The following is a 25,451-nucleotide window of genomic DNA, read 5'->3' as shown; positions in this document are numbered from 1 at the left end:
TGACTCTCTGCTTTTACTTGTATATTACGTCGTTATTTTAAAAAGCTAGCCTCTTGTTAGTTCCTCAGGTTGTCAATTTAAGAATAGATACACAACATACAATACATAACATGTACATCGCCACAAACATAGAAATCTGGTCATATTCACTCCCCCAGAGTACTCGATATTCCTAATATACCCTAGAATAAATACAATGTACAATAAACAACCCCTCCCTTTCATGCTAATAAATTACATTTATTCTAATAAATGAACATAAACACAAACACACAAAAAACAACACAAACACTGTACACATTTAAAAATCCCTATAGTAATCTGTGCGGGTGCCTTGTCCCAAGACTACTCACTGGTTTGACGATATATCAAATATTGCCGATAAACGTGGCCTTGTATGCGTTTTACAACTGAAAATCTGCAATTTATTCTTGCATAACGGCCACCTAAGCGGTCGCTTTCTGACCAGAAGTTGCCCGTGAGTGATTCGTGTTTGAGCTATGCGTATTCTTGTCAGTATGGCTTTTTCCCTTTTCGACCTTTTCTCCTTGGGCCAGGGACCGACGTCTTTCGTAACCCGCCACAATTTATCATATATGTTTTTACGAGCCAAGCGGTTTTCCCATTCTCCTTTTGCTGTATTTGAAATTAATAGTTTTAAATCCGATGGGCATATAAGTTAGGAAGGGGGAAATGGGGGTTTCGATTAAATGATTTGGATCTGATATTATTGAGTACACAAATTTTAAGACACTCGCTGTATTTCCTATTTCAAGTCGGTCATATTGATTGGCCATCAAATACAAATGGTATTTGATGGAAAAATGACACCCTTGTTTCGTCAGCGGATTGTAAAATGTTTGAAATTAAAATGGATTTATTTAAAGTGAAACATGGTTAATCTGAAATTTGAATGAATGAAAAATGAATTTAATAAAAACCGATTTGAAATTCAAAAGGGTTAGAAAAAGGTAAAAAACTTTTAATTAGAAGTTAAAAAGGGTTAACTTACAGTTAAAGATTTTGAATTTAAAACTGATTAATATGATATTTAAAAAAATGAAGTATCCAGGGTTAATTTGAATAAAAAACGTTTAATTTGAAGTGAAAAATGTTATGCTAAAGTTAAACATGGTTAATTTTTAAGTTGAAAAGGAATAATTTAAAATTAAAAAGGTTAATTTAAAGTTAAACACGGTTATTTTTTAAGTTGAAAAGGGATAATTTAAAATTAAAAAGGTTAATTTAAAGTTAAACATGGTTAATTTGCAGTCAAAACGGGCTAATTTATATTAGTTTAACATGGTTAATTTGAAAGTAAAAAACGTTATTTTGATGTTCAAAAGTGTTAATACGAAATTTAAAAATAGTTAATTTGAAATTCAAAAGGGTTTGAAAAAAGTTAAAAAATGTTTAATTTGGATTAAAAACAGTTAATTTGAAGCGTTAATTTAAAGTTTAAAAAAAATTGGAAATTAAAAAGGTTAAGTTGTAGTTAAAAAACGTTTATTTGAAGTTAAATGTGTTAATTTACAGTTAAACATTGTTAATTTTTAAGTTAAAATGGGTTAATTTAAAATTAAAAAGGTTTATCCAAAGTTAAACATGGTAAATTTGAAGTATAAAAGGGTTAATATGAATAAAAAAAAATTCAAAAGGGTTAATTTGAAATTAAAAACTGTTAATTTGAAATTAAAAACGTTTGCAATTACAAAGACGTTTAATTTGAAGTTAAAAGGGTGAATTTGGTTCGAAAAAATGTTAATGAATAATACGTATGTACACAGGGTGGCATTTGAGGTCCCAGGCCATTTTAACGACTGTGGCAAATTACCCGGCATTGTTGTTCAGGAACAAACAACCTATGAATTTTACATCATTTTTCACCGTTGGTATTTCAAAAATTGAAATCGGAGATTAGAATGGAACAACCATTGGGCAATGGAAATAGTTATTAAATTACATAAATTGTACAATTCATAGGGGGTTTAAAATTTCATTTTTTTATAGTTAAACCACAATATCTTCAAATTTTTTCCATGGACTAATTAGAAAAAAAAGTATATTGAAAATATATAGATTTCAAGGCTTGAAGCTTCTTAATTGCAGAGAGTTGCATGGAGGTAAATACATGATTCCCTGGAGTAATGATAAAATGACATAAATAAGTAGACTTTGATTAGTGCGTTGTGAATGAAATCATCATCATCGTCCATGTGACGCAGGTTGAGTAAAAAATAACTCGATCGAATCAAGCAGCTTGCGAACTGTTTGCTACTCGCGGAGTGGGGACGTTTTGGTCGGCGTCTCACGACCGAAAAGTCTCGCGCGCGAGTACAGTTTCAGTTTGGATTTGTCATTTTGCGATTGGAAATTTTTCAGTGCCTTTCCGACGGAGGACGATGAATGGTGATAACCAACGTGTGATGGAACGGACCTCGTCCCTCCTCTCGATCAGTTCGGCTCTCAGCGAGGATGTGAATTTCATCGAAGAGGACGACCTGTCCGTCGTCCTTGTCATCTACACCGGCGGTACCATCGGCATGCTCAGGGACGAAAACAAAGGTAATTTACATCACATGTCACAGAACAATAACTGACGAAACGAAAAGACAATTTAACAATATATCTACATAGATAAATCTAGGAAATCTTGATCTATTTTATTGGAAGGAAAGTATAGGTGGACCTTCTCTTGATGATGGCATTTCCAAAAATATTATACATTGTTTTCGTAAAAATTTATTTTAAATTTACATTGAGACATATTTTCCTTAAATGTAAGAGGACTTTAAGAAGACTTTTGAGAAATTGTCACAAATTAATAAAATAATGCAAATGTCTATGGTTTTTAATAAAAAATATTTTCTCATTTTGTCATTGACGCTTTGTTCCGCGAGTATTACTTAAATTTTTCAATTTGTATGTTATGAAATATCGTATTGAATCATTTAATTTACCAGCTTAACGGCAAAAATAGCACAGTTAAACAATTTAACGAGACCGAAGGACACTCTTAAGTAGGAATAAGGATAGGAAAGAGGAGGCCACAAAGCTTTCTGCATCTTGACCTGAGTAGATCTATTATGCTCTTCTATTTTTACAACTCACTGTCTAGCTTCAGGTTGTTAATCAACCTCTATAGCCTTTCCAGCGGCTCCTTCCGGAGTAGGAGTTTGCTTGCGGGTTTTCCTCTCCTTGTACGAATCTATATAGAACTTCCTAGAACCTCACAGAAACATAGAACGTGTCCTGCCGTCTCCTCTTTTTTCTGGTCTGGTATCTCTTCTGTCTGCTGCAGCGCCCTGCCAAGAGTCCACCAGAATCCTGGTTCTTTTGCGATTACCCTCCAGTAATTACTTTGTAAGTCTTGTGAGATAGCCCTTATATGTTCTATAATTCCATACGCATCTTGCCTTAAATTCGCATGACGCTAAGGCCTTACGTGCTGCCTGACTGCCGGAAATAATGGCACACTCTTAACTAAGTGCTACGGTAAATCACTTGCAAAAATGTCGTTATCTACTCGAAATCAACAATAAGTTTTTTTTAAATAAGGAAGAGGCTCCTAATTCCTCCAAATCAAATTTGTTAACACTGATCAGCAATATCAACAGTTCCTGAACTCATTCTATTAAAACCAGAGTGCCGAAAACAATTTTCAAACATTAGATCTGAAAGAAAAGAAAAAGCGCGGGATGAAAGGTTTCTGACATAAGGGTTTGTGTGACTGTTTGAGAATTTCTTGTAACGGTTTTTCACTACTTGATGGACATATTGTATATTAAATTCATTGTGAATGGTAAGATTAGATACATAGAAAGGAGCATGGTTTGGGGAATTTTGGATTGTAGGGGTTGGATGCGTTGGAGGTTGGAACGGTTGAACCCCAAAGTTCGATGCTTTAAGTCCATATGGGTCTCAAAAGTTTTATATAAATGAGTGGTTTATTTTGTAAAATCAGTTTTGATCGTTTATCCAGCAATCTTTTAAGAAGTTTGAATCGTCTGTTTAGCTCTTGTCTTTTGAGTCTCTTGTGAAGGTTCCATACTAGTCGTTTGTCATTGTATAACCCAAGGTAGCCGACTACTTATTCAGAAATCGTGAGATGCGGTCTGGTGTGATGTAGGTTTCAGAAAAAACATTTTCTTTATCGTTTTTATTTTATTTATCGTCGCTTTATCTTCTTTATCGATTTCTGAATAAGTAGCCGACTACATTAGCTGGTGGGAGAGGGATACTATTGTGGTTGAAATGACAAGGTTTTTATGAGAGCAAAGGATGGCGGTATCATAGGTATTAAGAATCGTTTCTCGAAGAGAATGACTGTCTGCGATGTATAACGTGTAGAGGATGGATCCTAAGATACTTCCTTGTTGTACTCCTGCTTCTGTGCGATACCCAGCTGATAGTGACTGGCCACTGACGACTTGAAATTATCTTTCGAATAGGTAGGATTTTAGGATCAGGTAGTAGCTAATAGGGAGGACTCTCTTACCAAAAAGCTCCGCGTTCCATACCGGATCGAAGGCTTGTTTCGCATCTAGGAAGCAGCAATCCTTTTGCTCAAGAGCAGTAGCCATGATGTCTACAACGCGATGGCACTGCTGAACAGTGGAATGAGAACGTCTGATCCCAACTGGTGGTCAGGGATAAGGTTTAAGTATGAAGGTTGGGGAGAATGCGTTTAAGCAGGAGTATTTCTCGTATTTTTTAGACCATTATAGGCAACAGACTGATTGGGCGGTAGGATGATGGAAAGTGAGGTGTTTTTTAGGCTTTGGAATCATTCGGATGAGGGAAAATTTCCATTGGGATTGGAAGTATGTTGTTCTAAGGACAGGAAATGAAAAAGGTAGGCAAGGAAAATTAGAGCTTTTTAGGTTGATGTCGAACGAACAAAATAAAACACGTAATAAGTACACAAAATACAATACCTACGTATACGAGATAATATAAGTATCCACAAATATGCCTATAGAAGGAAAATTTATCGGTCATTTTAAATTTAAGTCTTATCTGGATAATTGAATTTTGTCTTCTTGGTAAAAAGAACTTCGTGTTTTCCGTTAGAAATTTAAACTTTCTGAAGAAACAATCTATAAACAAAGATTTAAAAACTGCCGAAATCATCCCAAATCACAACAAAACCATAGAAACATACGTTTCTCAAAGTTTAAGTGGCCAAGGAACTAAAGGATGTCCATAAAATCATAACAATCCAGGTTCTTCTCCTCTTCTGGGCACCAAACAGCCGAACATAGTTGATCGCACAAATGATGTTCGAATAATTCCAGTGAATTTGGGTTTGCAAAGTTCGAAATTTCACAGCACACGATTATCCATTATTTTAAATCAAGTGAGTTGTTTAGCCAATTAGATTATTTAGATGTATTTTATATTTGTATATCAGAACTTTTTCACTCTAAAAATAATTTGATAGTAAAAATCACGATTATGTAACCGATAATGGTAGTAAAATAGAAACATTGTAAAGAGTTTAAGATTAATTAATCACACTAAATAATAGTTTCATATAATCAGTACAACGGTTTTATATAGAAAATAAAAAAAGGATTTAGAAATAAAAGAAGTTTGTTTAATGGAAATAGTGTCTGTTTTAAAGAATCCGTTAACAATAATGATTATGAGGGGGCGTCGGTGGCCGCAACGGTTTGGGCGTTGAAACGGCGCTCATCACTGTAAGGTAAAGGTCCCCGGTTCGAATCCAGCGGCCCTGCATACTATACTCATTTGTTCCAATCAACAACTTGTGCAAGAAAGCAATACTTCACTCTGGCGATTTGTCACATTGTAAATACACAGAACTCATTGTATCTGAAAATCGACTAACTTGGATATCATCTCATATTTAGCTGTTGTTTTTTTTACGAGGGTTCGCAACAGCAGAGGTCATATCAACCCTCGGGGTGCCGGTGTTTTTGAAAAAAAAAAAAACATTTGTAAGTATATCACAATTAATTAAGGTTTTTTAGATGAGAAAAAAAAGTCAATGGCACGAGCGGGATTCGAACCCACGATCTTCGGCTAGATATGCCGCTGCTCTACCACTTGAGCTATCGTGACCTCGATCCACTCGGACACGTAACTTCCCATTTCAACCCCACCTTTTGAATTTTCCCGATTACACGACATTTGAAAAATGGCAAAAAGGAGGAAAAATTCAAAAGGTGGGTTTGAGATGGGAAGTTACGTGTCCGAGTGGATAGAGGTCACGATAGCTCAAGTGGTAGAGCAGCGGCGTATCTAGCCGAAGATCGTGGGTTCGAATCCCGCTCGTGCCATTGATTTTTTTTTCTCAACTAAAAAACCTTAATTAATTGTGATATATTAATTGGTCAAGCGGACCACGAAATTAGTGAATTTGTAAGTAAGTCGGGTTCGAATTCAGGGCAGCAGGATTCGAACTCGGGACCTTTACCTTTCAGTGATGAGCGCCGTGTCAACGCCTAAACCGTTGCTGCCATCGACGCCCCATTTTAGCTGTATTCCCAGTAAAGAAACTTTTAGCCATAATTCGACACGAACGAACCACAATACAGCCATTAAAAGGAATCAACTTAATATTAACAACAGTCGGGAGATCTACCGGAATAAAGAAATGTACTACCCGTCCGAGACTTCGGGTCGCTCAAATATTGGCAACAACATTGAACTTGCACTAAACAATCATCAACAACCCGATCAACATTAAAAATGTGGAACTTCGTGAGCTAAGCCTCAATCATTACTCTCCAGTCATCCAGACACCTTATATTTCATCGTCAATAAGCGCATTGGACAATACCATTCTACTGTTTATTGATAATTGCATTTGGCTGTGGAGTCTCTTCATGTCATCGCTGACAGGTTTTCTCAAATATTAGTGCAGATTTGAAATAAAGATTTCGTTTTTTAAACTTTTTCATGATTTACACGCTTAACTTATACGCATGTATATTGAGTGTATATATGTATGTCTGCATATATGTATATATGAATAAATAATTAATTAATCTTATTTTTAATAGTTTTTATTTACTAGTCAAAATCCAAATATTATTTTTCTATTCAAATTCTGGTTTCTAAATTATATTTTATTTTTAATTATTTTATTATCGTTAATATTTAATATTTAACTGTTTTTTTATGTTTGAAATGTTTCTATGTTTGTTTGTTTGTGTAATTATTGTAATAAAATGCCCGCGTATGCATAAATAAATAAACTGAAGAGGGTCTCAAACAAATAAGCCGACTTTTAAGCCAATTACTTACACATCAAATACTGAGTTAAAGTACATATGTATGCAAAAGAAAGTGCGAGGTTTTAATTGTTAATACATTTTTATAGCGGTATAATTTGATATAGGCGCAAATTGCAGGTCGGATATTGTATTAGGTAACAATTGGTCTTCGTTAACGTAAATTGACCCCTCGATCCATGTTGTCCAATCGTTAAATTGAAGATGTTTGATTTAACACTAATCGAAAATTTGGAGGACCAAATTCCACAACGATATTAACAATTTTTTTCAGTCGTGCTACTGCAATAGTGATTTTTTTTGCCAACAAATTCACAAATTATATCATGTTCAGATTTATTTGTCTGTCGTTGGAATCAAAATTAATGCAGCTTCAGTTAATAAATAACCGACAAATATAACAATAATACTATTATTACTACATAATATATTACTATATACTATATTATTACTATAGAATAATACAAATATTATAATAATAAATAACCGAAAGTGAACAAGGACAAAAAAAAAAAAAAAAAGACCAGAGACAATCTTAAAAAAAGTACTCAAACAAGTATTATCACGTAAAAAGTACACATCCGAAATAGCCAGCGAAAAGTCTACAAAACCTAGAAAAGCAATTACATGAAAATAATCTGATATTTTAGGTGCGTGAGCACAAAGGAAAATGAGGGTAAAGGATAATGAGAAAAGAATTGCAATAATGACGAAAGTCGATGACCTACTATCAAGAGGGCTTCAGTTTTTGGGAAATTCAAAACCCTGCTTCTTAGGATTCCATTTTCACCATCATCATAATCATCATCAACATCACATGACAAACTGTACAAGTGGCCTCGACCACTGCTTTATATCCTGAACCAAGTATCCTTTATAGACGTCTCATTGTTGTTAATAATCCGGCAAGTATTGGAGAGAAAGCTGTTCTGCCGGTCTTAACTGCAGATACCATAATCATACCTAACCGACAGATACTTTCGTCATCAGTGGGCCCTCTCTCTCTCTCAGTTGACCGTCGCACAGATACAGGGGTACACCAAAGAAATAACTTAGTACCCATCATCTACTCAAAAACCTGCAAACCACTTGCACGGGCAAAGTCACATCCCTTGAGCAGTGGTTCAATTTGTGGAAGATGACAATAAACATACAAAAATGTCAACATGCCACTTTCACCCTTCGGAGAATAACCACTGCTCCCATATACAACAATAGTATCCCTCTCCCACCGGCTAATGTAGTCGGCTACCTTGGGCTATACATTGACAAACGACTTACATGTAACTCTTATACGCGTCTTAAAAGACAATAGCTAAACAGACGATTCAGACTTCTTAAAAGGTTGCTGGATAAATTATCAAAACTATCTTTACAAAATAAACGACTCATTTATGTAACTATTTTCAGATCCTTCGGGACATACGACATCGAACATTGGGGTACAACATAATGTTCCAACCTCCAACGTATCCAACCCCTACAATCCAAAATTCCTCGAACCATTGTCAGTGCTCCTTTCTATGTATCTAATCTTACCATTCACAATGACGTTAATGTTCAATATTTCCTTGAAGTAGAGAAAAACCGTTGCAAGAAGTTTCACAAACAATTATCCAGTCACACAAGCCCCTCATGTCAGGAACGTTTCATCCCGCACTCTTCCAAATAATCCTCCCCGACGTCTGAAGCGGCAGTGGCCTCATGACCTCTAAGTGAAAGTGAAAAACAGTGAAAGTGATTAATGATAATATATAGGAGTGACTACTAATGAGTAGTTCCTCTATTTTCTGTTTTATGTGTATTTTTGCGTTCATTTTTTTCTCGGCAAAATGCTATTAAATTTACTTAAGCGCAACAATTGACGCATATGTAAATAAATAAAGACACTCTGGATCAAGGCATTCGACCTTTAAGGTCATCATCAGGGCAACACAATCTTAAATATGTCTATAGATTGACATATTTAAGTTTTTTACAGGCGATCTTAAAATTCCTGGAAGTCTAATACTCAGTCCTAACAATTTCAAGTATTGTAACAGTATATACAACACTTCAAGACCGACTCAGTCCTAACAATTTCAAGTATTGTAACAGTATATACAACACTTCAAGACCGACTCAGTCCTAACAATTCCAAGTATATACTGGTACAACAGTAAAGCAATGAAGGATCTCAAATTTTCTTTTAATGTTATAACAGTATATACAGTCAATGTAGGACTGAGTAGGTTTTCAAGGAAATTTGAGAACGATTGTAAAAACACTTAAATATATCAATGTGTAGACATTTTTAAGATTGTTTTGCCCTGATGATCACCTTAAAATAGGTCGAAAGTTTCGCAGTGACAACTGTCTTTGCTTTGTCGTCAAGACCATACCTTGATCCAGAGTGTTTGTGAGTGAAAAAGTGGCTGATACTTCTAGCATTGAAAAGTTAAGGGTTGACCGTCCCTATGGAAAATATCGAGGTAATTTTTTATTAAGTTAAGTATTGCACTCTTTTCCTCTCTACTTATGTGAACGATTCTAATTGCAGTATCATAATATTTACTAAGACCGGTTAGATAGAAATTAACTTCTTTACTTGGCAGTGCTCGTTCCGAATTTTCGAAGGGCACCACCCCGTAATCATTTGTATTTTCTAAGATAATTGGTATTTTTGTTTCAACGATAACCCTCTCATGATTTTCACTGATATAGAGCACAACGCTTCGTAATTTCTTACTTTTATTAAACAATCGAGAAAATTTGTTCCTGTTACTGATAATGGAGGAATCATCAATTTTGTAGGCGATGAATTATTCACTTTTTTATTATTATATAATGTTTTATTATTATTACATAAGAAAGATCAAGGGATTAGGCAAATTTGAAAGAAACCCTTATCACTAATATTTTTTAAAATCTAAAATTAGAATATTAAGGCTGACATAAATCACATCAAGATTATTATTACTTTTTACTTGACTTTATTTATTTAAGATTAGCCTTCACTAATTATTTATTTCACACCGCCACCTGATTGTAATAAAGTTATTGGAGAATTTTATTGTTAAATTGATGGATTTGTGGGTAGCCAGGACCTTTCCTCGTGTAACGCCGGCTTCTGTGCTGTCCATCAGGGCTGGGCACTCAAAAATCCGACAAGGCCGTGTTTAAACAGCAATTTTCTGACTTATAAGTTCCTTTTTGTTTGTACTTTTTTTGTGTCCTTTCCGAGCAACCTTCAACGGTTTTCACTCCTCATCCAGATCTGAAAGTAGCCCAGCACTCAGATCTAATCGCCGAATTACTCCCAATCCTATCCATCGTTTGGAAGTTCAGAATTTTCCGCCTCCTAGTTACAAAATCCCCGGGGCACATCTATGCTATAATCTGCCCAAAACACTTCTCCATCCAGTGGAAACATTCTCTAATAACTTTTCAATTAATTAAGGTTTTGGTTGAGATAAAAAAGTCAGTGTCACAAGCGGGATTCGAACCCACGACTTCGGCTAAATATGCAGCTCCTCTACCACTTGAGCTATCGTGACCTTGATCCACTCGGACACCAACTTCCCATCTCAACCCCACCTTTCGAATTTTCCCTCCTTTTTGCCATTTTTTTTATCTCAACCAAAACCTTAATTAATTGAAAAGAATTTATTTGGTCAAGCGGACCACGAAACCTAATAAAATTCTCTAATAACTCTAATTCCCAAACCAAACAAATTCCCCAGTGTATCCAGATGCAGCTAAAAATTTGGAACGTTTCCTCCTCAAAAGATTAATCCCCATATTCAACACCCATAACACCATCCCCATTCATCAATTTGGTTTTAGACCCCTCCATTCTGCTGTCCACCACGTGTTATGAGTAAACGACACAATATCCTCTGCCTGAGAATGTATGCGTTATTGGTCAGCAGTTTGTCAGATGTCTTAAAAGCATTTAACAAAATGTGGTACTCTGGTTTGTTTTTCAAATTAAAAAGTATCCTTCTGCACACCTACTGTATCCTTGAAGTCCTTCCTGTCGGATCACTAGTTCAAGTGCTCTGAATTTTCAGATATCAAGCCCATCAAGGCTTACCCGAAGGGAGTACTATCCTTGTAGCAAAAGCAACCCATGAGCACCTAATCCTCATTATTAACTGGTGCCATCAAGCTAAATGAACAAAAGAGCTGGCACTTGATGTTCACACGTAGAAGAAATATCTGCATGCCAGTGCACTTATGCGGTAATGTAATCCCTCCATCCAATCAAATCTGCAACCTTGGGGTTTACTTGGACAGCAGACTTACACGGAACACCCACATAAAAATAGACAAGAATTCAACTGAAGATTTAGACAATCAGACACTTGGACCTAAATCCACAATGTATTTTGTGTACACAAAATAAATCAACAATATACAAGACATGAATTATACCAATTAGGACTGACGGAGTCGAGCTGTGGGGGTTCAACAAAGCCATCCAACATCCAAAGAATCCAATCCTTTCAATCAAAATTCCTCCGTCACACCCTCCTTATTTTCTTATATGTCACTAACCAAAACATTCACAAAGACCTAGAAATCCCAATCGTGATGGACATGATCTGAATACTATTCCACAACTTCCACTCCAAGCTCTTGTTCCATACCAATCCACTAGCTCAAGCTCTTCCTTCAAGAAACCATCCTAACAATCCTCCATGACCTAAAGGCAGTGGACTCGTGACCTTCTAACACAACCCTAAACCAATCAACCAACAATCCTAAATATTGAAAGTTACAACAATGGCTGGCTCCTCTCCCCCTGCGCTCATGGTCTGACAAATTCCTGCCAAATCCATGCCACTCACCATCATATTGTTAAATCTATAAATTTCCTACAAAAAGAGTTAAATTTTTTTTTGTATGCATGGTTGTATTGTCCCATAGAATTTTCTTTTTGTTCTCTGATTTGCAGTATATGCTGTTTCTTTCTTCAAACTTTCGTCTCTTTTGCTAATGCATCTGCTTTTATGCTTCCTTCTAGATCTGTATTTATCCATATCAGCCTCACCAAGGTGTTTCCTCTTATTTCTAGCAAGATGTATGGAGAAGATGAGGTTTGTTGTTGATGATATATATATATAAGTACAGTATATATACAGTATATATATAAGAAATGTCCTTGTAGTGACTGCCCTTTAAATCTGCATATGCCATTCCAATACCATTCTTTCTTTTATTATTTAAAGATAAATCATTCCGTGGTACATGCCCAGATAGGACTCCTCTATGCTTATCATGTCTCTCTGTACTCGTGTAAGTGGTGAGACTGCACGACGGCCGGACAATCTCTCTATATTTGCTTGTTTTTCTCTAAGAGAAGTAACCCCATGAAGGAAACACTACAAGTTTTTTCCCCAAACCATCCATGGGAATATATAGATACCAATCTACATATTCATGCAGGTCCAATGATCTTTAAAACCATTTTTAATTGAGAGTAAACCTATTATCCAAAAATTATCATCAATTACTGCTCTCTTAAAGAATCTTGGATGGACATACATGGTGACACTTGAGAGTGGTACCAAACATATTTCATCTTACACTAGAGTATTCAAGCATCATCAACTTAATCCAGCCCTGCAAAAGAAATCTCACAATTTAGTATTTTTTCAAATCAACCATGGCTAACCTATTATTAAGAAATTATTATTACTAAGTTATAAAGACCCAACACTGAAGATGGCAACATCCTGAAATCTGATAGGTCAACAGTGAATAGACAGACAAGGATGATCAGTAATGACCAAATTCCAAGTTAATACATTCCTATAAAGATGTGCAAAACCCGGATCCACTGGTGAAGTAATTGTCAGAACTATCAGATTCAGAATTCATCAGATCAACTTATAAATGATTAATTAATAACTCTTATCAGAGTAAATTCTAACTAATTTTCATCCAACTAGGTTTGGTGCCAGCAAAAAATAGATTTAAAAAAACAATCCAGAACAATCCAACGATGCATGATGCAGAGTTTGCTGCCAAATCACCAGTGCTAAAGCAGAATCCTGAACTTCTTGTTTTACCGTAAGCAGCGGTTTAACTGACTTTCAAATCAAGTTTTTAATAATTTTTTGACACGTTATACAGATATGTAGACGGTATGAATCGTGTTGGCTATGAAATCCTAGAGTACGACGTGCTTCTCGATTCTTGCAACATGTCTATGGACGATTGGACACATATCGCTAAGGACATATATGTAAGTATAAGATCAAGAATGATTTATAACAATGGTACGATAACATTTAAAATATTTCAAAATTAAAGAGAGAAAAAGGATTAAATGTTGTTTATACAATCTTTTTCTTAAATTTTCCAGGATAACTATCAAAAATATGATGGTTTTGTAATTCTACATGGAACAGACACTCTGGTATACACTGCATCAGCTTTGTCTTTTATGCTCGAAAACTTGGGAAAGACCGTCATTTTAACTGGATCGCAGGTCTGCTAAATCGCCACTCTTTCTCTACGTTGACTGTTAACAATTTGCTTTTTTATTTAGGTTCCCATATTCTACCCGGTGAGTGATGGACGGGATAATTTTGTTTCTTCGCTTTTATTAGCTGGTCGTTACATAATCCCAGAAGTTACCATATTCTTTGGGCACAAACTGTTTCGAGGAAACAGAACAACTAAAATAAGTTCCCATACGTTTAATGCATTCGAATCCTACAATTTGCCTCCTATTGCCACTGTGGGAACAACTGTCGATGGTAAAAAAACTAAAATTTATTTATATTACAAAAACAAGTTTTAAATTTATTTAACATGTTTAAATTCATAGTAAATGAGAGGATTGTACTAATGCCGAGTGCTTTAGGCAATTTCAAAGTGCACACATCATTGAATCAAAATGTTGGACTGATAAGGATATTTCCAAGTATTTCTACACTTGTTGTAAGTCATACCTGCACAAATTTACATGACTGTTCTTATAACAATTATTTATGTAGGTTAAAGCTGCACTGTATCCTCCGGTAGAAGGAGTGGTCATACAATCGTATGGATCTGGAAACATGCCTTCTGTACGAGCAGACCTGTTAGGGGAATTACAAGCCGCTGCTTCACGAGGGGTTATCATAGTAAACTGCACACAATGCTCTCACGGAGCAGTGACTGATGACTATGAAACTGGAAAGGTAAAAGTTAAAAACTCTTTGTCATACGTTTATCATGCAAATTTAAATGAAACTAAATATATTTCCCTTTAAGCAACTTGCCAAAGCTGGTGTGATATCTGGTCGTGACATGACACCAGAGGCGGCTCTCACCAAATTGGCTTATGTCCTCTCCAAACCAGAGTGGGATCTGGACACTAAAAAAGCTGTGAGTATGTTGTTGGACAGCATAAAACTGTCATTCATAAAATATGCCGTTCAATTGGCTATTTAATATGATTTTAATAGGTTTAATAATAACAAAATATAAGAAAAAGCTTGAATGTTATGTAGGCACAGTTGTCATGTCACGGTTCAAACTAAATTTAATTCAATTAATTAAGGTTTTAAGTTGATATTTATTTAGAAATCATGAGATGCGGCCAACATTTTGATCTTTATTGAGATCATCTTCAGGGCCTAGGATTTACAAACATTGTTTACAATTAACAAATACATTTAGGATGTGGAAAAGTGAATTTATACAATGCAAAATATATTTTTTATATATTCAATCAAAGTATTTCTACTCACTCAAAGTGTTTGTCTTCTGTGTAATTGTGCCATTCTTGCGTGTCGTGTCGAGAGTGCTAGTGAAATTTTGCAATTTTGTGTTTATATGTATACGTTGGATTTTGAAGGGGTGGGGAAGGATGTTGGTATAGAAAAGACATTTTTGTATATGGTGTTGGCTTCTTTGAGGTGAAAAGAGCCGATGAAGGGAAAAAAAAGTTTTGGTAATGGTTCGGTCAGATTATCCTTTCAGGATTATTTAGAAAGGGATAAAATAGGAAAAGGAAAGCTAAATTGTTGGGAAATTAGACTATGTGAAAAATATTTGATGTGTGGAATGTAATGTGATGATATAGGTATGTTATCTGTATTGAATTTGATTAATGATATTGGCGTAGCTGCGACTGAGTTTACATGTATCTGTTCTGTAATTGATGCTGTGTTTATCTCTGTTGATATAAACCATTTCTAAGAAATTACGTTTATGTTTGTTTTGTTCTGTGTGTAATACTTTTGGATTTTTGAAGTCGAAAAGTGTTTCTTGGAGAATTTTGTTTGTCTATTTGATGAGAGTAGGAGTAGGGTCTGAATTGATTATGCTGTATGTGTTTGTTTCTGTGTTAATTTTCTCAATTTTTTCCTTGTACTCTTTTTTACTGATTGCTACTGTTTGTTTGGTCTTATCAGCCGAAAGAATGAGTACGTCAGGATTATTTTTGAGAAAATTTTTGGTTTCGGTATATGTTTGTTGAGATAGGTTGTGTTGATTTGTAGTGAGGTGTTGTAAGTGATTTGTTATTGTGTTAATGCATTTTGATCGTGTTATGTCTTTTTCTTCTTCTGTTTTTGTGGATTTTTGGATTAATTTAGCTATTGGAAAATCTGTTTTGTTGTAAGGAATGGATTGTTTGGGACCAAGTGATAGGAAGTTCTGGATTTCTGGAGGAATGATAGTTTTGGTTAGGTTTAGGAACCATTTATTTGTGTTAACAGATGTTTGTTTGTTGATTAAGTTATTTAATTTTTTGATGTGTTTGTTGTTGATTTTGTCGAAGTGGACGTTGTATGCATCTTTTTGATGTGTGTACAATTTTTTTAAAATGCCTGTTTAAAATTCTGTTGGAGGCACTGAGTTTTAATTGGTGTAATTTTTGTGTTAGTGAAGTGTTTCTTGGAGAATTTTGTTTGTCTGTTTAATGAGAGTAGGAGTAGGGTCTGATTTGTTTATGCTGTGTGTGTTTGTGTCTGTGATAATTTTGTCAATTTTTTCCTTGTACTCTTTTTTACTGATTGCTACTGTTTGTTTGGTCAGATACTAATCACCACACACGTTTTAAGTTGAGATAAAAAAGTCAGTGTCCCGAGCAGGATTCGAATCCACGACCTTCGGCTTGATACGCCGCTACTCTACCACTTGAGCTATCGTGACTTCGATCCCCTCAGGCACTAACCTCCCATCTCAACCCCACCTTTTGAATTTTTTATCTGACTTTTTTATCTCAACTTAAACCTTAATTAATTGAATGTTATTAATTGGTCAAGCGGACTATGAAAAATAGTGAATTTACTAAATTTAATCTTTACCCCAAATAAAGTCTGCAATTTCACTATTTTAAATTGTAAACATTGCAATTAATTCTGAACTGGCGTTGGGTCAATTACTGGGTTTGTCTTCACTCGAAGTCACAATACCGAAACGCTTTTGAGTAGCTCAACAGATTCGCGAGTGAAGACAGACCCTTCTGTCTCAATTTCTCAATGTTTTAACATATAAACATTTTACCAAATTTTGTAAAATAAAGATAAGTGAACCATAATGAAATATAAATCTTTGTAATTTATTAATTAGGATATGAAGATAAAGTCTTTTTTCAGTAAAGTACAGTTTTTGTAGGTAATGGAAAACAGCATACGGGGTGAGCTTACTTCAAAAATGCCAACAAACTATGAGGAACATGGACTGGTGAAAGCTATAGCATACTCATTACGGTCTACAGATAATAGGGAAGTCAAAGAAATACAAAAGATAATATTTAACAGTTTATTATCTCATGCAATAATAAAACAAAATCTTGCTGGCCTTCAGCAGCTCAAAGAGAGTGTAAGTAATTAAAGCTGATTGCAAACATTGTTAATCAATAGAAGATGTTTCAGGGAGCTGATTTTAATGCTACAAATTCAGATCTTAGGACACCACTGCATATTGCTGCATCAATCGGTAGTGTACACATAGTAACATATCTGTTATTAAATGGCTCAAGTGTCTATAAAAAGGATATGTATGTTTTTATTCTCCTGATTATACATATATTTGTATTTGAATTTATTGAGTCAGGATTTCTTTTTTAGATATGGTCATACACCTTTGTTGGATGCAGTTAGACATGAACATGAAGATGTCGTAGAAATTTTGTGCGCCAACGGAGCTCATTTGCAAATGCAGAACTTGGGAGATTACATATGCAGGTTTATTGCTTTTATATTATAAATTATTTTTTAAGAACATTTACAAATTATACTGATATTATAGAGCCGCTAGTTACGGGCAATTGAAAAAATTGAGACTGTACAATACAGCAGGTGCGAAATTAGACTGCTTGAATAAAAATGGAAGAACACCATTGCACGAGGTATGCATCTGTATTAATTTCTCAATGTTTTATTATATAAATATTTTATCAAATTTTGTAAAATAAAATGTTCATGGCTATGCCAAATGTTGAAAAAACAAAGAAGAAAACGCTGGTAATGAAAATAATTCTGCATGAATTGTGAATAAGTATGTAATTTAGTGAGTGAATTTAGGTGAACAATTCAAGCTGACTTGTTTAATGTTACACTCTACCATGTTGAAGATGTGAAATAACAATTAATTAAGGTTTTTAGTTGAGATAAAAAAGTCAATGGCACGAGCGGGATTCGAACCCACGATCTTCGGCTTGATACGCCGCTACTCTACCACTTGAGCTATCGTACTCGGACACCAACTTCCCATCTCAACCGCACCTTTTGAATTTTCCCTCCTTTTTGCCATTTTTTCAAATTTCGTATAATCGGATTGGATTCTCGACGACAAATGAAATGGCCACGGAGAGCTTTAGTGAAGTATACTTCATTTTAAATCATTAAATTCACTAATTTCGTGGTCCGCTTGGTTATGATATTAATTGGTCAAGCGGACCACGAAATTAGTGAATTTAATGATTTAAAATGAAGTATACTTCACCAAGCTCTCCATGGCCGTTTCATTTGTCGTCGAAAATCCTATCCGATTACACGATATTTGAAAAATGGCAAAAAGGAGGGAAAATTCAATCAAGTGGTAGAGCAGCGGCGTATCAAGCCGAAGATCGTGGGTTCGAATCTCGCTCGTGCCATTGACTTTTTTATCTCAACTAAAAACCTTAATTAATTGTAATATATTAATTGGTCAAGCAGACCACGAAATTAGTGAATCTAATGTGAAATAACGTTCATCCCACCCATGCCCTCCCGATTGATCTTATGAGTTGGGCATTTATGGACCAAGCAATGGACACCAAGGGCCAGCATACTAATTCAATTTTGTATGAAATTCTACTTATTCACGATTCATACAGAATTTAAGAAATTAAAATAAATGGATTAAAATTGGGTATTGAAGCCTGCTGAACCGGCAGGGGATACTCAGGTTTTGTTCAGTGTGGCTGTAGATGTCCTACATGGCCTTGTGGAAGGTCTTGCTGGATTCTTGGCCAAATTGCTGTTTTGTTTGGGTGAGCAACAAGCCTCTCTACTTTTCCCCCATCCACCACCTTGCAGTTCCTTAGGGAGACCCTATACCAGTGGACCTTGCCAATTTACTAAAATTTTGTTGTCCTTCCTCATGTCTTACCTGGTGAAAGGCAAGGCTAGAGGAAGTCTAGGATTTTTTAATTTAAAACTCTTACATCCAAGTAGGTACTCTTAGCTAGTGCTCTAGCTAAGTAGGTACGACTCTAATGAGACTCCTCTTGCTAGTGCCCCCTTTCAATAATGTAGAGAACACTAGCCCGGATTGAAGCTAGCTGTGCTTGTGATCTGTGAATTACAATAATTTCAATAAATAAAAAACGCAATAGATGTGAACAGGACTAATTGCATGAATACTTCAGTGATAAAAACATTTCATACAAAACTAAGTAGACCAATCAATCAATAGATAAATAAATAAATAAATGCTATAATAAATAAATGAATACCTAAAAATTGTACTTGATACTCGCGCTAACTATTTATAAGCTGTGAAACAATTTTTTTGTTTGTCAATTTGTTCAAGTTAGGTGGCCAGTTTTTGGGATCAAGACTTTAGTTTAGCCCTTTTTTTTATTGATAAGTATATGAAAATTCCATTTGCTCTTTTGAACTTAAAAAGATTGCATTGAAATTTCTGTGGCCCGTTAGGATAGTGATCAGGACACAGCTAATTGCCAATTTTAACCCTATCTTCAATTTTAGGGAAGAATTTGAGAGTCAGCCAACCCTTGTTGCTGCTTTTCCATCTTGTTTATATCTTGCGTCTATCCACTTATCCATAAATTGCAAAAATTATTTTTTTTAGCACTTTTGAGCTTGTCCAGTTTATGATCCTCAACTTCTGCCAATTTCAGTTGTTTCCTGTTTTTTATTTGTTTAAGAGCAACTCTTTGAAGGACAATGTCTATGGGTTGAGCATAAGCAATGTGAGAATATTGTCCTAATAGGCCTTTGTGCATCTTCGTTAGGCTATCCTTTGGCTCTGTTCAAGAATATTTCTCGCTTGGCTTTTCATTTTCATCGCCCATGCTCCACTTGCTATAGGCAGTCATGTTGTTTTATATACCTTCGATAGGGCTTTAGTGCTTAGGCTCCAATTCACTTTTGCAATCACACTCAGTGGGAGAATATTTTTTACTATCTATTCTGACTTTTGGTGGAGTAAATTTGAGTATGGGGAGTAAAAAAAATTTAACTTAATTAGCATTAAAGAATGGCAATTTTCAGGGGAGATTATTAACTTAGCCTCTTAGCCTTATTTCACCTATAAAAGTTGCTCTAATTATTAAACTAAAACAAAACTTGATGTAAACAAGGAGAAATATTGTTTAAAAGAAGAAAAATGTAAAAGAGCAGATGTCCGTGCGTTGGAAAGCGTTCTCCACAACATACTACCCATAATTTTTGAATCCTCTAAAATTAGAATTTTTTTAAAATTAAATTTATTTATTAAAACTGGTTTTATTAGACCAACCATTAATTTTACAATAATATTATAGAATAAATAAATGTTTACATTCTTATAAACCCATTGGTGCAATAAGATTTACATTTCACTATTCATTTTTAACTACACAAAATCATATGGCTTTGTTCTTTTTAATCTTCTGACCATGTTTCGGTTATGTAAGAGTTTGGTCGCTTCCATATTCTCGTGCTGGCTGAGGCGAGCCTGGTGTTTGGCGGCATATCTTTGTCTTTCCGCCGTGACTTCAGGTATCTTAAGATCCCTATGTAAGTCCTTATTCCTTATGTACCAAGGTGCATTGACCATGTTACGTAAGATTTTAAAAATTAGAAAATAAAACAATGTAACTTGTAAAGTTGGCAAATTGGAACAAATAAAGTAAAACTAAAAGTTGATAGGATGGAAGGAAGCATAAACATAAGGGTAAAACTTGTTTATATAAAAGAGAAGAAATATATGTACTTGTGTGTACATGTTAAAATTAACATGCCAGTCTGTCAGAGGAAGAGAGAGAAGTCCGTGAACTGGTTGTAGAAAAGTATCAGCTCTTTGTACATTTTCAACCCTTGTAGACCAATAGGCCACGGAAGAGTAGCTGCTGGAGGCCTTTGAGGAGGTAATGTCGACCTTTGAGAGAAGATGTGGCAGTTTACCAGTTTTTACTTTATTCCATTGTTATGTTGGATTCCAAAATCCAAGTTCCATTTGTTGGATTACCATATTCCATTCCAATATCCATCAACTCCAGAAGGTTTGGTGCATCTGGGAGCGGGTATAGGACCGCCGATCAAAAATCTCCAGGGTGTCTATCAATCCCTTCCAGTGGACTAGGAGGGACGACTTCACAAACAGCCCTATACGGGCAAATGAAAAATTGAAGGTTATTCGCATATGTGTGAAAGTTTGTGACCACTCGGCAATCACATATGTCGATATGTTTGGATCTATGTGTTTTATACCATACATCTTACCTTGCCGATTTTTTTTTGCCTTAGAAAAAAGCCTATCATGAAATTCAGCTAACCTTGTACTTAGCATTTATGAAAAAGTACATCCAACTTAATCATACGACTTCAAGACAAAATTCAACCTGACTAAAGCGATTTTAACGCTTAGGCACATTCGGTAGCTATCTGCGCAGATATTCTTGTGATGTATCACCAGATTCGTGCTGAGGTTGAACAGAAATTGAAAATTGTTCTTATCCACCTGTAATTAATTATAATCGGAGGGGTTAAATTTGTATTAATCACAATTCAGTGTTTCTGTCCTGGGAATATTTGTCTTTTGAGAAAATCCTTACCAAACAATGAATTTCTGTAGGATCTTATTTTAATACTCAATTAAATAATATTTTAAGAAAAGCTGTATGTGTATTTTTGACGTTTTGAGAGCAAAACACTACAGAAATGCGGTCGCTAAAATTCCCGAATGTGTAAATCAATGTTTCTGTTAATGTGAAATTAAATTTGCCTGTGACATGACGGGATTCCCTGCAATCTCTCGAACCGTGTGCCGTTGGTTTGTGGTTTATTAAAACCTCAATTTGGTCGCCATCGGATTTTCGGAGGGTTTATAGATTTACAGAGAAAGAAAAATCGATGTTTTTAACTTGGCGAATCGCCTCTGGTCTACAAATTGTTACCGAAAGCATATTCGCCACATACACTACAGATTAATGTTCGATTACGATACAGCAATGCTAGAGCGCTTATAAAAATTACATAGTAGAGCCATACATTAAATACCCTCCTATAACAACACAACGAAGGAAATCACGAGGCTATTGGTTCTTTAGACGTCTTAGAGGATTGTTAGGAAGGGTTGTGGATGAAGGTCCAGAGTAGTTCATTTCCTTGGCAAATTACCAGTAGCGCCTTAGCCGTATATGTAGCATGTTGCTATACGCCTTCTCCAACGGAGCCTCTGGGTAAGGGTGATACCTAGTATAATAGGTATGGAGGAGGTTATGGTTTAAGCTTAGACTAGGTGCTTTTAGGTTGGCTTTTGGCAGGGGTTGTCGGGAAGGGTTCGGGATGAAATATGTTACTAGTGGTTTGGATGAGGGTCCAGGGAGTCCAGAGACTCCGTGGTGTCTGCTTAGACGTCTAACGGTTTCGAGGACAAATGGGATTTGAAGGTCCGTCATAGTAAGATTGGATACGAAGTAGGGAGCTTGAGTAATGGTTCGAATGATTTTGGACAGGAGTGACTGGATTCTTTGGTTGAATTACACAGTTCGATTTTGTATGTCCAGATTGACTGTAGTATATGAGGTCTTTTGTGTAGTTTTTATCATGTGTCCAATTCTATTTTTTCCTGTTGAGCGCGGGGATTCCAAGTAAATACTTTTGTTGATTAAAGTCCCAAATAGCGGACGACATTGGTTGCTGGGAAGATGCTGCCTTGCAACATCCATTTTGGCATAGTGGTTGGTGGATGTTCCGATTTGAGTTCCGATTTGAAAGTACGGGCAGAAAGGATGCTCTTGAGTTTGCAGAGCATCGGGAACATTCCATCGAAGGCGTCTCAAGTCTAAGAAAGCACCCTTAGCATTCCTTCTATTCAAGGGTGATTGGGATGTCTACTACTCTGTGGCATTGTTGAATGGTAAAGCGGTTTCACCTGAGCACGAATGGATGAAATTGGAGCTTTCAAGGATGGGATTTTGTTGTATCAGGAGGGTTTTTTGAAAATTGGATTTTGCCAAGTAAGCCGCAACTGATAGGGCTGCTGGGGTTTTTGAGGTTTGGGAATTGGTTTTATGATTTCAATTTGCACATATAACGATAAAACATTCATTAAACAGTGAACAGTTCTATAGTGCCTGTTGCCACAGAGTAGTACCGGTTAATTCTAGTGAAGTTTCTTGATACCTATTTTATGGAAGTTACTGAAAAATCAAAAACTATGCTTTCTATCATAGGGTGAACGTCTCTCAAGTGTGTTACGCTGTTTTCGAATGAAGGTTTAAATTTGTCGTCGTCAACTGTTTTCCTTCTTCAAAGAAAACAATCTTATGAAACTCTGAAATTTTGCCAACAGTAAGAATAAAAGTGCTATACAGTGCAGTAAAATTGTTTACAAATAAACATAATTAATGAGATATGAATAAATGTACAATTTGGGGAGTCTAACCATGTTTCGCCCTCCAAGCTATTCGTCCCCCCCGCTCTGTAGATTTAAGTAATTCATGTATGCACTTTATTGCTTGAGCTTCCGGTTGTTCATTTCCCTCGAATTCTCCCTTTCAAGAAACCCAGTGGAGAGTGACTGTTTTGCATATCCGACTTGTCTTGCAATTTAGAGCTGTCCTTGAGTTGGTAATTAAAGTTGCTGACTGGCTGCTTAACTATCTGAAGATAGTTAAGAGATAAAAGAGAAATTAATAGAGTTTAGTGATTGGAGTTTTGTTTGAACCTATTGGCCTCGGGGAGGTGTCGAGTGTGCGATGAGCCGAGCGATTAAGAAGACTGTCTCTTGTCGCTCGTCTTAGCGGCTTCCTATGCTGATGACGACGTGTCTGTTTCAAGCAGGTCAAGCCCTCGTAGAATAGTGTTCCAGTCTTTGGCAATGTTGGGACTGAGTCTATCTTCAAGAAATTTGAAACTATTTACCAAAAACTTAATTATGTCAATTTATATACATCTTTAAGATTGTATTATCCTGATGAATTTGTTTTTTTCATTCAGACCACAACGAGGTACAGTTTATTCATAACTCTTATGAAGAGGAGTGTTGCACGTTCATTGGCTGCTTTTTGCAATAAGAAAACATTGTCGAAGTAGTTGAAACACCTAATAAAATTTTGAGCTAACCCGATGGTGGAGACTGTCTAAACAATAGCCCACTTGTGTGTGAAGTGTGTTATTTACAACGGAGTACCTGCAGCGACTAAAGTTGTTTGCAGGAACATAATCACGTCGGGGTGTTGACCGACTGACCACAAACCTGATTGTTCTTCATCCTTAAGTGACCTAAAAGGGCCAGTTCATGGATGGAGCCGATGGTTGGAGTCCCTAGACTGATGTTGATGATCGGTAGCGAGCGAAGTGACTCGTGCAGCAGGAATACGATGATACTGCGAATACCCGTGCTCCTCCTGTAGCTAGTGCTGCTTGATTAGTGAGAGTTGAGACTTCGTCGAAGGGTCTGAATTAATACTATATACTGAGCTGCTGCCAGCTTATTGCCCTGGAGACCATTATTGAAACAATGGTTACGCTTAGTGGATAACCACAGGTGGTCACCATACGGAGACGATAAGGAAAAGCACTTTTGGCATGTCTACGAGAAATCGTTTGTTAGCATTGAATTATAGTGACCACCTGTGGTTATTGGATTGGTTCGACATGAGGAGATTAATAAAAGAGAACTAATTTATTTTGGGTTCAAGTTTAACCAATGACTTTTTATTGTTACCGAAAGTCGTATAAGATGAAAATCCGACATTATGTTCTGATTATAACGCCACCCACATTTATTATTTCTTCTTTATATTACTGTTTTTCTCTTTGTTTCAGGCGGCTCAACACAATCAATTGGAAGTCATTCGCTACTTAGTTGAAAAAGGAGTGGACACACTAAAAAAAGATCCACTCGGATTCACAGCTTACGACATCGCAGAAGCCCTGTCTTACAAAGAGATAACAACGTTTCTAACGAGTTTTAACTCGATAGCGTAATTTTTGTCATCAAGATTAGAAATCTTTTTAAAAGAAGAAAATATCTGTACTTTAGAACTTTTGAGAGTTGATAATAAAGATATTTCAATTATATATTGCCTATATTATATATTGGCAGTATGTGAATCACAGTCAAGAGTTCGGTCAAAAAGCCCTCCTGTATAAAAGTTACATGTTTAATTATTAAGTCAACATGAACATTTTAACAATTGTTTAATAAATGTTTCAATATAAGTTGTACTTTGCTGTAAAGTTTTATTTAACGAGAAAACTTTATGTGTGTTATTAGTTTAATTATTTTTTATACAGAGTGAGTAACTATTCATACGACAAAGTTCGCTAGGTGCTTCTACTTAATAATTAAAAAAAATCATCATAATTTTTTGATAGCGTTTTTTTAGTGTGTTTAGTGTAGATATTTTGTTCAATTTTTATTATTTGGTTGTTCGCTAGGTTTGGTGCCTCTTTCCTATGTTTTGTTTAATGTTTCTTTCTTTTTGTACTTTTTTATTAAGTTAAATGTGGGGAATAATTTTTTCTCAGGACAAAAAGTTGA

The 25,451-nt window shown here is 35.6% G+C and overlaps 1 protein-coding gene across 7 annotated transcripts in view; it reads left to right on the top strand.

Moving 5' to 3' along the window:
• Positions 1 to 25,135, top strand: part of LOC106666611 (L-asparaginase 1) — a 42,388-nt gene extending 17,253 nt beyond the window's left edge. For 5 of the 7 annotated variants that reach the window (XM_024230106.1, XM_014393907.2, XM_024230107.1 and 2 more), the window contains exons 2-14: positions 2,383 to 2,565; positions 13,199 to 13,319; positions 13,383 to 13,494; positions 13,615 to 13,740; positions 13,801 to 14,011; positions 14,083 to 14,195; positions 14,252 to 14,437; positions 14,511 to 14,624; positions 16,863 to 17,069; positions 17,123 to 17,247; positions 17,318 to 17,434; positions 17,499 to 17,598; positions 24,734 to 25,135. In XM_024230106.1, coding sequence (XP_024085874.1) covers positions 2,403 to 2,565; positions 13,199 to 13,319; positions 13,383 to 13,494; positions 13,615 to 13,740; positions 13,801 to 14,011; positions 14,083 to 14,195; positions 14,252 to 14,437; positions 14,511 to 14,624; positions 16,863 to 17,069; positions 17,123 to 17,247; positions 17,318 to 17,434; positions 17,499 to 17,598; positions 24,734 to 24,895 — 1,857 coding nt within the window. In that variant the 5' untranslated portion in view covers positions 2,383 to 2,402 and the 3' untranslated portion in view covers positions 24,896 to 25,135. Of the gene's footprint in view, positions 1 to 1,714; positions 2,124 to 2,382; positions 2,566 to 12,270; positions 12,344 to 13,198; positions 13,320 to 13,382; positions 13,495 to 13,614; positions 13,741 to 13,800; positions 14,012 to 14,082; positions 14,196 to 14,251; positions 14,438 to 14,510; positions 14,625 to 16,862; positions 17,070 to 17,122; positions 17,248 to 17,317; positions 17,435 to 17,498; positions 17,599 to 24,733 lie in introns of those variants that run through there. The other 2 variants (XM_014393909.2, XM_014393910.2) reach the window with 2 other exon arrangements.
• The last annotated feature ends 316 nt before the right edge of the window (positions 25,136 to 25,451 follow it).

The sequence above is a fragment of the Cimex lectularius genome, unplaced genomic scaffold (assembly GCF_000648675.2).
Source record: "Cimex lectularius strain Harlan isolate CLEC.00 unplaced genomic scaffold, Clec_2.1 scaffold56, whole genome shotgun sequence".
NCBI lineage: Eukaryota > Metazoa > Arthropoda > Insecta > Hemiptera > Cimicidae > Cimex > Cimex lectularius.
This window is presented reverse-complemented; position numbering and strand designations above follow the sequence as displayed.